This window comes from Peromyscus californicus, unplaced genomic scaffold (genome assembly GCF_007827085.1).
Source record: "Peromyscus californicus insignis strain IS unplaced genomic scaffold, ASM782708v3 Scaffold_17__1_contigs__length_78620276, whole genome shotgun sequence".
Classification (NCBI taxonomy): domain Eukaryota; kingdom Metazoa; phylum Chordata; class Mammalia; order Rodentia; family Cricetidae; genus Peromyscus; species Peromyscus californicus.
The window spans coordinates 42,178,467-42,192,241 of record NW_026294469.1 but is presented as its reverse complement, the minus strand read 5'-3'; the positions used below and the strand labels follow the sequence as shown (position 1 = coordinate 42,192,241).

Below are 13,775 nucleotides of genomic sequence, written 5' to 3'. Positions count from 1 at the left end.
AGAACATCACAGGACTTCCAAACTTCTTTCGGCTCACACTCCACACGTTAGGAGCTGAGTTTGTGTCAGGGTTCCAGCACAGAGAAAACCCGCGGCACTAGCTTCTAGTTCTATTCATGAGGGAGGTAGACAGGTTGTCATGCGGGGTAAGGGAAAACATAGAGGCCGCCATGCTTCCGTCTGCTCTAATGCCAACCACACAACCATGTCAAAAATGGAGATTACCTCCATTGAAAACAGACACTCCCTCCAACAAGGGTATTGCAGCAGAAAGAACAGTTTCTGGGGGAAACTCCAAGAGTCGGGAGAATGTCATGATACATGTCTTCATTGGAGCTTGGTTTGAATTAGGGTAAAATAGAAAAGTTGATAATAGTGTACTCTTTAAAGATTTTCTTTTTTTCCCCAAAGGAATTAAAGACAACAGGGACAAGACCAGCACTGTGATGAGTGGTGCGGAGGGCATTTGTGGGATGAGTGTGTTGGAAAGAGAGAATGGAGACGGAAATAGGAAAAGACCACTTCTTCCAAGATGAAGCTCTCCACCCATCAACAAACCCATCTGTTGTCTCTCTTCCTTTCATGTAGCATATCAAATTATCATTCCGCAGATGAGTCAGCTCAGCGACAGGAAAATACAACATCATTGAAGCTAGTGTTCTCCCTGATGCCCATTGGGATTTGCCTTAATCTTTTCCAAATATGGATATCACCTGAACTGTTTCCCAAGCATCATACTTGAAGTAAGTTCAAGTAGAAGTTGCTGCAAGGTCACATCAGCCTAAATAGTCTATTATTGTTTTAAAGGTCATGTTTGGCAGGATAACAATGGTATCAAGAAATTTTTGTGGTTCCAGACGTGGTTTTAAAGAAGAAAATATAGAAAGACACGACTTCCGCAGTCTTATACCTATAGCTTTTACTCCCATTATTGTAATGAATATCCTAATTCACAGTCAAATGGCTGCAGAGGTGACAGTCTTGACTGAGCAATGTTTCTCTGTTACTTTTGTTTGGAGTGTGGCCCCAACAAGACTGCCTCCCTTCAGGGCAGGAACTGGCATTTTCCCTCTAAAGGTGGCTAGCATTGGAGCAGACACACAGTGAGTGCTCCGTAGAGACCCGGAGACTCCACATTCGGTTTTTGTCAGCCGTGCTTTAAAACTCTGGCAAAGGCTTTGAAACTATGAACAGGCAAAGAGCTGGCCAGGAAAGGCAAACAGTGGTAGAAGGACCCGTGCATGTTCACTTTATGTATCACAGTGAACCACATTTCAGAAGTTTCCAAAAGCATTCTTTGAAAGTGAGCTTTGAAACAGGTATGTTTTTGTGTGTGTGTGTGTGAATTCAGAACTAAAGGAGATTCTTACAGTTTTCATCCTGGGCAATGCATTGTAAGGGGATCCCAAAGAAAGACGTATAGCTGTCATTGTACCACACCAGAAGCTCGGTGCCCCTGGGGATATCTATACAGGCTCGGTAGAATATATTCGACCTATTTAAAACAAAAGAAAATCCAACTTAGTAAGACGTAATGCTCACATGTCCCGCTGCATTTTTATTGTCCCCAAAACATTCTTCCCAGCTCCACCTAAACAGTTTATAATAAATCTACACCCACTTTATTATCCCAGGCAATTGAGGAGAGCCTGTAACTCAGTATGATAAACAACGTATAGTTTATTTCCACAGTACCCCTCCAGAGAGGGTCTTGAGGAGACAGATATGTGGCCCAGGGGAGAGCAGGAAAAGAAGAGTTCATTTGAAAAAAAATAAAAATTCCATCTCACACTAATGAGAAAATTCTTTCTGGTGGCAAACTACGTAGGCAGTTGAGTGCTGCCCCAAATTCATATGTAAATTAATATTATTTACTTCTTATTTTAAGAAAAAAGCACTTGGTATATTCTGGCACCTTGGTGTTAGGAGTCCCCAAATTCATAATAAAATAAAGCAACTTAATGATAAAAGGACTAGAAGAACGAAAAACCTTCCTATCTGCTCCCCTTTCCAGCCCTAAAGTTTGATGTAGGAGAAGAGAAAAGTCCTCTTGTGTGAAATGGATGGAAATTCAATAAATACAAGAGGAGCACTTTACTCGGGCTGAAAGATTACACCCTGGATGATGGAGTGAGGGTCCCAAGAAATAAACATTTTTTATAACAGCAGCTTCGGTGCCATTAAGAAAAATCTACAGATTTTTGAAAAGAATGAGGGTGTCGAGACTGGTTTCCTCAATGAGGGATTGTTACAAATATTAGCCTCAAGTTCCAGATAAAAGTGTTTAGGGTTGGTGGGCCTTAAATTTTGCCTTTCTGGAAGGAATTGGCTGCAGCGGCGTAATTTGTCCTGTGTAGAACACGGCCGACATAAGGGGAATCTCTCTCCACATTTTTCACGGCAGTGAGATATGCACTTGTCAACATATTTTGTCACCACAAAGTGGCTCTTGGCAACAGGATCATAAAGATCAATAAAAAAAAGTGCAGATTCTCAATATTTTACTTACAGCTGCAAAAATTTCATTTATCTTGTTATTTTCCTAACTTACTGCCATCCTGTCTCACGAGAGCACTGCTCGCTAAGCAGAATGGTTTTTTTCCCCAACATTCTATGAATATCTGACAAAAACTGCAGTCGCTTGTCCAGCCCTCGCTGCCCTTCCTGCCTTGGCACCTCCAGGAGCAGCACATTTTATTAATTTTTTCCACTGCTGCATAAAAAAAAAAATCAAAATTGGAACCGAGTTATAAATCACTGACATCTCCTAACTTGAGAAAAATTGAGTCTACTTTGTACCTCACCCTTGTAACATTTCATCTCTGGGTTTGCCTTCCCTTAGTATAAACACAGCGCCCGGCAAATGAGTGTGCCGAAACCCAGCGACACACTTTGCTGCTGAAAGACCAGGACTGTTTTCGAGCGATGGGTGGTCTTCTGAGGCACAGAGTAGGCCGAAAAAGCAGGGGGGAAATGTGTAAGCGTACACCATTCCTTACAAGCACCCAGAGCTTCCAAAGCTTGCAGAAATCCCGGCATGTTGGAGCACATCAAAGGGATTTTTCCCTTTTCAGATAATATTTCCTTTGCTGACATGTATTTAGTATTGTGGTTGGATGACTCATAAGGATAGCCTCATGGCGTCCCAACGCAGTTGAAGCAGAACACATGCCAACAAACATTATTGTCAGCCTCAAAATAAAAACAAAACGTTCAGCTAAGGGTCAATCAATCAAGGGCGCTTTGAAGAAAATTCCATTTAGATATTACAAATCATAACAGAATGAATTTAAACCAGCTGACTTTTTGTGAAGAGGACATTCATGTACAATAAAAATTAGGCTAGCTCTTCGGGGTCCAACTTTACTCTTTTCTTACTTTTGGACGTGGTCACTCATGATGGATGCCAGTTTTTTTAAATTCTGTTTTTGTAGCTCTTTGTCTAAAGATCTGCAGTAATCCAAAACAGATCGGCTGAGGGCGAGCCGTGGCTTCAGCGCCCTCATGAAAGGAGAGTTGTAAAATCCACTTACTATTGACAGATAGGTAATGGCTTACTCATGCCCTGCTCCCCTAAGGGGTTTCTTGTCCCAAATTTAGAATTTGCCTCAAGAGCTCCCTTGGTATTTATTACAGAAGTGGCCAAACTATCTCTTGCTGATCCCACAAGCACGACCTTGGCTAATCGTGGAGCTCGGGGTTGCCTAGAAAATTCCCGATAGCCAATGCACACGGCCGGGTTTGCACCGATGTGACCCCGCGGCCTCCTGCACTATTTCACGGAAACCATTACTTAATAAAACTGCATGGGAAACCCAGGCAATGAGTCAGACACTGACCAACGATGTTCTTTTTAGAGACCTTCGGAGAACGAGCGAGCCAGATTTGTGAACCCTCTAAGCTATAAAGAAAAATTTTAAAAAAAGGACTTCACTTAAAAAAAAAAAAAGAAAGAAAGAAAAAAGGAAAATAAATAGCCCGAGGCAGAACTCCAAGTTGCCGAGCACAAGGCTCTCGGCTTTGATGTGTCTGTGGTGCCCAATAAAGCTAAACAGTTGCTTCTGCCTCTGAAGGGAACATGGCTGTTTATAACTGAGCTCATATATTTATAAGGCACATGTTTTCGAGGGATTCTGAGGGAAGAAGTGGGGGGGGGGGGGCTGTTTTTCTGTTCGATTTGTTTCCTGCCTTCTCATCCTGAGTCCAGCCTTCCCTGGGAACAGGGGGTGGGGGCAGCAGGTGTATTGGGAAGGGGCGACTCAGTGCTCCATCCCTGTGTGACTCTGGGAAGCGAGGATCCCTCTCTTCGGACCTGTCACTCTTTGGACTCTGCCCATTCATCTTAGGAGACAGTCGTGGGGGTGGGGACTCCCTTTCTCTAATTTGAAACAACCAGATCACCTGGAACACAGCTGAAATCATCAAAAGGCCAGACCCAGCTGCTCTGGAACCTTTGGAGAGAGCAGGAGAGGTCGCCGTGGCTCAGTCCCGCTGCTGAGCCTGGCCGGTTGGGGAAGACTGAGTTCTTGGTTTTCCAGACCTTTGTGCAAATGAACCTAATTCTGTCTCTGGGAGACAGACTGATGGACACTGAAAGGAACCGATCTGGAACCGAGTCTGCAAGCTTCCATTTATGTGTATGTGTGTGTTTACATCTGCTTGGGGGATTCACCCCGATTCGGTGGGGCTGTCAAGCTCATTCGGGTCCGTACGGACATGCAAGTGACCACGCAGAGTAACGTCAGCCTGTGCGTGGAGCCAGAGAGGGCCTCTGCTAGCGCCTTTGTTTCTGAATGTCCACGAACTAAGGCATTTCGGAAACCCAGCAAAGACAAACGGATCTACACGGAGTTCGGCAGGATGTTTTCGACCGCTTCTCAGCAAGCCTGGGTTTGTATTTGCAAGCCAGGGGGTTCCGGCGGTAAACCAAGTCATTCATACTTTACCTGTACTGAACTACTGTTAGGTTCTGCTCTCCACAGTGCCTTGCACATCGGATATACCTCATCCAGCTCGACTTGCTGGGCTCCCCACCATCAATAAAGTGCTGAAGTGTCCCATCTTGATCATATATCTAGAGAAGAGGTCAGAAGGTCAAGTAGTTAGGACGAAACATCAGCAATCCTTCTTCCTGTTTCCCCTGGTGTCTTTCCACGTCAGCGGCGGGGGGGGGGGGGGGGGGGGGGGGGGGGGGGGGGGGGGGGGGGGATTTACGGTCCTTGGGTTCGCTAGTGCCAATTGATGGCCGTGGAAACTCAGCCAGGGTAACAGGGAAATATTTTTTGGTGGGGCAAGTCGATCACGTTCCTCTTATCAAGCCAATCTTCCCTGTATTAAACATAGTTGTGGTGTCTCAAGGATGTGACCAGATTTCCCAAAGAATATTTAACCTATTTTGACAGGCTAGTCTTAAATAATGAGCTGCCGGATAAACAAAGCAAGCTGAAAGAAGAGGCCGCACTGACGTGGTTGGAACCAGCACGCAAAAGGGCCTCGGTCTCCAGCATGCAGCCATTCAAAAGCCTTCGAGGAGGCAGCCACTGTCCATCCGCCCGAGCTGGGCGATCCCCAGCAAAAGGCAGCTGGGAAGTTGTAGAACTGTAGAGGATTGGTTAAAAAAAAAAAATGGACTCTGGGATGAAAGAAAGGGACTGTCCCCCCACAGGAGATGTAGGTCTCTGAAGCCCTTAAGGGAGGGGTCATCCCAAAATATCCCCAGAAAGGGGAAGAAGAAAACAGCTGTCTCCTATGGAGTTTACATTTCTCAATCAAGGTCACTTTTATCACTGTTGCCTGAGGTCAGCCCTAGCAGATTCCTCAAGATAGGAAAAAGAAAAGAAAACCCACTTCAAACCAGTCAGTAAGCACAGGACACGCCCCGCGGACACCCACCCCACCCCGCACCCCCGGTCCCCAAAAGAATCCTTATTCCAGCAACTTGGCTAGACACACAGTGAGGGCTGAAAGTGGAGTCACTAGTGCCCCTCCAGAAACCACTTTGGTTCCAGGAACTTTGTGTGACATGGTGTCCAGGAGCAGGAGATAAGGCCGTTACATATCCAATAAACAGTAATTTTCTAAGGTTTCCCCAGACATTGAGGCAGCCAGGAAGCACAAGGCAGTTCAATAGTTCCTTGAGGTCTGGGCAGATAGTTGAGTTGGCAATGTGCTTCCTGCAGAAACGTGAGGATCTGAGCTAAATCCCCAGCACCCACATAAAAAGCTGGGCATGGCTGGGCAGTGGTGGCACACACCTTTAATCCCAGCACTCAGGAGGCAGAGCCAGGCGGATCTCTGTGAGTTTGAAGCCAGCCTGATCTACAGAGCAAGAGCCAGTACAGAAACCAAAACTACAAGGAGAAACCCTGTCTCCAAAAAAAAAAAAAAAAAAAAAAAAAAAAAAAAAAAAAAAAAAAAAAAAGTTGGGCATGGTAGCACAAGCTTGGAATCCTACTGCTGGGGAGGCAGAGACAGGCGGATCCCTGGGGCTTGATGGCCTATGAGCCTGCCATAATGATGAGTTCCAGGTTCCCATAAGAGACTCAGTGTCACCAAACAAGGTAGATGGCTCCTGAGGACCAACACCTGAAGTTAACCTCTGCCTTCCACATGCACGTGTACTCACAGACAGGTGGACACACACACACACACACACACACACACACACGCACACACACACACCTACCTGCACATATACATACATACACATGCACATGCACACAACTAGTTTCTTAGGAGTACAGACCTTACAAGGACACCAGGAGAACTAAGTATATTTTGAATAAAGTCAGTACAGCCTCCCGGGAGCTGCTGAGGAGTTCCCCAGGGCATCCTGAGAAACCGTGCCTCTTTTTCTGAGCCCTCCCACTTTTCCCCTCCAAGTAAACACGCAGGATAAATCTTCCAGAGAAACCCTCACTGTGTGGCCATTCATACTCATTCAGATCAGCGTTCCGGTTCCGGAGGACCCTGGGCTTCATGCCAGTCCCTTCTTTTGCTTTCACCCATTATTTTAAAGCAAGCGAATGCTCTCCCTTGATCTGCTTGATGTTCTGTCTCCTCCTCCAACCTCTCCACTGCCCCCCAGGAAAAGGCAAACATTAAGCCAATAAAGGCAATCATCTGAGAATTTAACACTTGATCGCCATACTCCAGGACAATCACAGCTGATAATCAACTCAGCCCGAAAGGAAGGAAAAGGTCCCCGGTCGACTGTGTTACAGTTGAGGCTAAATGCCTCTTCCAATTCCTTGCTTTGGGATAACAGCAGAAAATGGAAGCATGTTACATGGTAGCTCCACCTGCTCAGCAGCAAGCGAAAGGTAGACAGCATGTTTAGGTGACATTACACTCATTGATTTTTGTCATTGTATTTTTTGGTTTTGTTTTGCTTTTTTTTTTTTTTTTCAAAGACAGTCAAACAACACTCAAAAATCTCACCCCATGAGACTGCGGTCACCAGACAGAGAGACTGAACAAAACTATCCTGTCCCCTCAACACCACTATTGATAATTAGTGGGATAAAATTTTTGGATGAAATCCCTTCTCCCTTTCCCTACAAAGACATCTTGCATAAAGGATGCCGGTAGTAATTACCACAAACACCCTAAGATGTGAGCACAACAGTCCACTTTACTGCTCCCAGCCAGGATCCTCAGCCACAAGCGACTGTAACGTTGTAGACCAAAGGGCCCAGCCTGCGTGTGAGCTCAGCTGAACACCATGTGCTCACGAGTCCAACCTGAAATGACTGGAAAGGGATTTCCTGCTCTGAATAGATTGTGCCCACAAAGGAACCCACAATGTGTGTCTCCTTCTTGCCTCGAAGAAAAAGTAGATCATCATGTGTCAGGAAGTATATTCTAAAGCAGCATGTGGCATGAGGCCAGGCCTTCCAGGCTTTGGCCAATACTGATTGCAGTATTTCACAGAAAGCTGTGACGATCCTGTATGCTTTCTTCCGTCTCATAGCTGCATGTCTAGGGTTGAAGAAGCTCATCTGGCCTTGACTCTGCCCTCAGTCTTGGAAGCACTGCTACTACCATACACAAATCTCCTTCCTAATGGCTTTCAGTTGCATTCAATGCTCTCTCTCCACGGTTAGCACTGGAAATGGGACAAGGATCCCCTTAACCCATCTTCCTTACAGGATCTCTAAGATATTATCTAAACGTTAGCCTTTGTAATCCTTAAAACATAGATCTAACTATACCTGTAGGCACAACACCTCTGGGAGGGAAAAAAAACACTTCACAAATGTTATGCGTTTCAGGTCAGACAACACACATAGGGTTCCTCAAAGGAGCTTATTAGACAGATATGACCAGCATCTCCTTGGTGGTTACTGAGAGCCCAGAACCCAGTGTTTTGCACTTGGCCTCAAGACAGTTCTGAGGCTCTTTGTGGTCTGTGCTGTTAAGAGACAACATTTAAATGCAGCCTTTCTTGCAAGAACCAAAAGGAGCCAGAAAATCTGGAAGCCTATGTTCTTTCCTCAGTACAAAGAGCATAGAACGGGTAGGGGGATGTGCAAACGCGGAGTGCTGAACAGAAGCCAAAGGCATCCCCAAGAGATATAGCTACAAAGGGTGCGCTTTGCTAGTCACTATGGTCGGTTGGCTTGGTCAACACTGAAGAGCTTGGTTAAGAAATCTGTATGTAGCTTATCTCCCAGACAGCAGCCATCCTCTTCTAGGCAGAAGGAAGGTAAAAGGAACTCCAAATGAGACGTATCAACTGCGACCGCCCAAGGTAGCAGCTACAGTTACAAGTACAGGAAGTTGTTCTGGAGGTGGAACTGACACCCATATTTGTGGGACATTAACATGAAGTTTTAAGATGGACACCTGATAGCCCCCCCCCCACCAGACTCAAGGAATTTTGGAGATGAGTTATGCCAAGACCTGGAATTACTGGTTCTTATTATCTGTCTTTCAAAAGATTTTTAAATAAGCAGGAAACATTTTTTTAAATGCTCAAAGTGTTTAGACAACTCCCCTAGGACCTATGAAAGTGTTGGAAAAGTCAGAAGTTGTTTATTCATTCAAGTGGGGAGCATAAAGGCGTGCGTGTTAACTTTCGGTTAAGGAAAAGATTCATTCTGCGATAACACCTAACACAGCCCATTTTTGGCAGAAATGGTGTCCTTGATTCTGGATGAAAATGAACGACGTTTTAATAGTTTCTCTATTCTTTTCCAAAGTGAAGCCAATAACTCTCAAGGTGGGAGAACTGCATGAGAAGAAACACATAGGACACCTGGCCGGGGGCGGGTGGGGGGTAAATTCTGTAATGGAGACTCTGAACTGGAGAATGGATCATTTAGTGTTTGTTATGTAAAAGCCATTTCGCCTGTTGCCAAATTGAAGTGTACTACGGCACAGCCACCCTGGAGGACACTTTGACAATATCTCAGTAAATTTGAGAACGGTTATTTCCTTTGGTTTAGCAGTTTCACATCTAGGAAACTACCCCAGTGAAATTCTGCTGAATTCAGGAGATGGTTTCAAAGGCATTCACGGAGGGACTGCTTGGAATGGCAAAGAACTAGAAATAATGGGAGCATCTCATCATTGGAAGAATAAGTTGTCTTAGGCACTCAAAAACATTTGTTTAGCACATTTAAAATTAATGAATTAGATCTGTTTGTATTAGGAGATCAATACTAAAAACATAATGTTGACTGAGAAAAAGCAAGTTCCAAGCCATTGTGCTACCAGTTGTTAAAATACACAAAATAATTCTCTAAGTAGAGCATGTGATGGCAGTAGCTACTGCAATGTCTAGAAAGCGTATGCAAATATACGCAGCCAAACTCTGAGGTGCTTCATGAGAAGGATCCCTGACATGCTCCTTAGAGAGGGGGTCTTCAGAAGCAAAGACCATCGAGGAAACAACGGGATTCCACTTTAAAAAGGTTTCATTGCTTTGAATGAAAACCTGACACAAATCCAGCAAGGTGCCAATGACTGGTCAGTGCTTTTGGTGTATAAACGGGGATCTGCGCAGTGACTCTTTTTCTCCACGCCCCCCACCCATTTTTTCTTTTCTGTTTTCACACTAGACCTTAAACCCAAGGACTCAGCTCCAACCCTAGACTCTATTTTTCCTTTCTGATCAAAGAAAGAAAAATACAAACAGAACATAGAAACCTGGGTCTTTATGTCTTGGTGCTTTCGATGTGTGTGTGTGTGTGTGTGTGTGTGTGTGTGTGTGTGTGTGTGTGTGTGTATTGTGAAGACAAAAAGGCTGCCTATTGCTGGAGGTCAGGAGTGCCTCAGTGCACCCTCCTGGGAAATGTCTCTCTAAATGATCAGCCTCTGATTTTCCTCTGTGATTGTCGCTGCTATTTTAAAACGACTGCTTCTGGCCCGTGCATCTCTTCTATCTTACATCAACAGGCCTAGCAAGATGAGTAACGGGAGAGCTAACTGTTACTTTTAAAGGTGATTTTAAGTTTTCGATCCACAACACCAGCTGTAGTTGCTATGTATAAAGACCACACAAGTTCTCTCACTTCAAACCGCGTTGTGGCATTGACTGAAAACCTCCACGAGAAAGGAGTTGAAGCACCTCCCTGGCATCTGAGGTGCCATTCTCTTCCATGTTTATATTTTCCTAGAACAGAACTCCAAATGAAAAGAGAAGGAGTAAGATGTACGCCAGTGTTGGACAGTAATGATTGCTGGTCAGAGTAGCTTGAGTACAGACAGCTTAGCCACTTGTGAGTGCTGCCAGCTTGTATGGCTGCCATGGATCCATCTTATCACCGATAGGAAGACACCACCTTCTGAGTCATAGGAATCTGAATGAACAGTGTAAAGCAGGATTTTCGAATGAGTCACTCACAACTTCGTTTTGCTTGCCAAGTGTTTAAATTTTTTTTTAAAAAATGTGGCCTAATTTGATTTTCAACTTCTCTTGAAAAAATCGCAAAGCAGGCCTCCAATCTTGCTGAGGAAAAGTGTCCACCTCCACTCTTCCTAATTCCCAGGGCCTCTTACTGACTGGTGGGACACTGACTTCACAAATGCTTCCAGTAATCTTCTTAGTGCTTGGCCAGCCTCCTTCAGCACTTCCTGGCAACCACAGCTACAGGGCAATCAGCACTATCACTTTGACAGAACCTTGAAGTAACAGCCTAAAAACCCTGCAAACATCCATCACTCCTGCACTGCTCAGAAACCTTCATCCTTCCAGAACAAAGGAGAACATGCCTATACACACACACACACACACACACACACACACACACACACACACACACATGTTTTAAGTATCTTTTCAAGTGAAGGATCCCTTGTAATAAATGCAATGAAGTCTTGAGCACAGACAGGGTAGTGCGTGCCTGTGATCACAGCACTTGGGAGGTTGAGGCAGGAACGGTGCAAGGTCAGCTGAGCTACACAGTGAAACCCTGTCTCTAAAAAGGAAAGAAAGAAGGGAGGGAGGGAGGGAGGGAGGGAGGGAGGGAGGGAGGGAGGGAGGGAGGGAGGGAAGGAGGGAGGGAGGATCAAACTAGGTCAGCTAAGGGTTAATACCAGTAGCTTTGCCCTGGCTGAAGAAGGAAGGCTCAGTGGAAGCAACAGCATTATCCGGGGGACACCATTCCTGGGGCGTCTGTAGGAATCTTGTATTGACTGGGGGGAGGAGAGCACTGTATGGAAAACCACAGGGAGAGCATTTCCTGTGGAAGATAAGGCCTCCAGGAAGATGAAACGGTTCTGTTAGACTGCTTTAAAAGGTACTTAGAATGCTAAATCTTGAGCACAGGGAACTCAGCATCCATCTGTCCCAACCCAGTCAGCAGCGACAAAAGGAAGGGAGGGAGGTCTCCCAAAGCTAGTGACAGCACTTGGAGAAGGCTGGGCAGGCCACCTGTCAGTTCTCCACCTCCCCACCTCTCCCAGAGTATTCCGGAGGCTGCCTCTTCTTTTGAATTCTGTGAGTGCCCTGAACAGGCCCAGTAGCTTTGAACTAAAGAAGCCTGAACTACAACTTAGACTCATTCCTCTCATCCCCCAGTGCCCGTGTTTTGTCCGAGTAAGGAATAAAGGTAGTCCCTGGGTTGGACAGTGGGATTAGTCAGTTTTCACAGAGACATTCTCAATTCTATCTCCTCGTCCCCATCCCTGTCCTAGCCCTGCACGAAGGCCCTGGTCCCTGGCGTTTGGTTGTTCCATTGAGTCTCGTCCAGCTTTTCACCAAGCACCTGAGAGGAGGGAACATATTTTAGACCCAAGCATCCAAAACAGGCCCCAGGACCACCACACTCATGAGAAGCACAGCTTCGTGAAGATCTTGGCTCTTCCTCAAGGGCTCAGGAGAAATTATTCCTAAATGCAAAGAAACAGGCTGAAAAAGTACTAACAACTCAAGCTCAGAAGCAAATGGTCATCTCCTTGAAGAGACCTCCTCTGATTCTCTGAAATGTAGGTGAATTTCCTATGGTGGTTGAATGAAGTCGGGAGAAGTCACGGGGAGTGCTCTATGCACACCCGGGAGCCGGATGCTGCCTGTGTTTTCTATTTCTTCACAGCTGATGGAGAATCCAGAGAACAAAAAGTGTGTGTGTGTGTGTGTGTGTGTGTGTGTGTGTGTGTGTGTGTGTGTTAGGGGGAGAGTCCCTAAGATTTCCTCTGTCCATTCTCACACCATGTTTTTACAGTTGTCCATCTTTCTGTAAAGTTCAAAAATTGGGGTTTTAAGTTAAAAAGTTAAAAAGCATATGATTTGCCAGGATAGGTAAAAATGTGTGCTCTGAGATTCCACCGTGTGTCAAAAGGACCACAGACTTGATTATTTTGACCGTGAAGTTAATCATCAGAACACCTTTACTGAAAAGTAGATTTTAGTCTCAACATATAGTTGGCAGAGGAACTCTTACATATTACAGGTAAAAATGTATTCTATGAGCAGGTCTAGTTAGTGGTGATCACGGGGGCACACCTATGGGGGTCAGGTCCAACAAGTGTGAGTTACAGTCATGACTCCATCATGAGTGGTCCTGTGACTTTGGGCAGTTGTCCAACCTCAATAAAGCTGACAACTAGGGTGGAGGGAGGGTGCGAATAAGGTCCCTACTCCAAGAACTGAGATGAAAATCAAATAAGCATGTGTGTGTAAAGGCTCAGCACCCAGGGACTGCCCAGAGAACATTAGTTATCCTTAGACCAACATTATAATTGACGTCTACCCAGGCAAAATGTAGTGGCCTGCCAGTGAGCAACAGTCATAATATATGTGGAACAGGCTGGTGTCTAGCTCGGTGGTAGAACATTTATCTAGCATGTGTGAGGATCTGGGTTAAAAAAAATTAAGACAATATCTATGTTGGCATATACAAATGCATTACTCCTAAAATGACCGGACCATACCCTCATCGAAGGCAGAAATGCATTTCATCATTTTAAAATTTTAACCATATACATTTTTCACACAAGAAAAGAATGAGGAAATGATTTAGAATGTCAAATGGGATATAAAAGTCAATCAGTTGTTTATATTTTATCATTCAGGTGAGATTATTTAAAAGTAAAAGTATGGGAGGCTGGAGAGATGGCTCAGTAGTTAAGAGCACTGGCTTATTTTGCAGGACACAGGCTCCATTCCCAGCATCCTCGTGATAGTTCATAACTGTCTTTAACTCTAGGCCCAGGGAATCTGATGCCCTCTTCTGGTGCCTGAGGGCATTGCATGCATATGGTGCACAGATATACTTGTAAACGTATAACATTCAACATAAAAAATAAAAGTACATACGACAACAGAAAAA

At 45.0% G+C, this 13,775-nt stretch overlaps 1 protein-coding gene across 1 annotated transcript in view; it reads right to left on the bottom strand.

Annotated features, from left to right (window-relative positions):
* The window catches only part of Prdm6 (PR/SET domain 6), a 104,835-nt gene that overhangs the window by 26,926 nt on the left and 64,134 nt on the right, over positions 1 to 13,775 (bottom strand). The window contains 2 exon segments of the mRNA XM_052741460.1: positions 1,371 to 1,495; positions 4,947 to 5,074. Of these exon segments, the coding sequence (XP_052597420.1) occupies positions 1,371 to 1,495; positions 4,947 to 5,074 (253 nt within the window).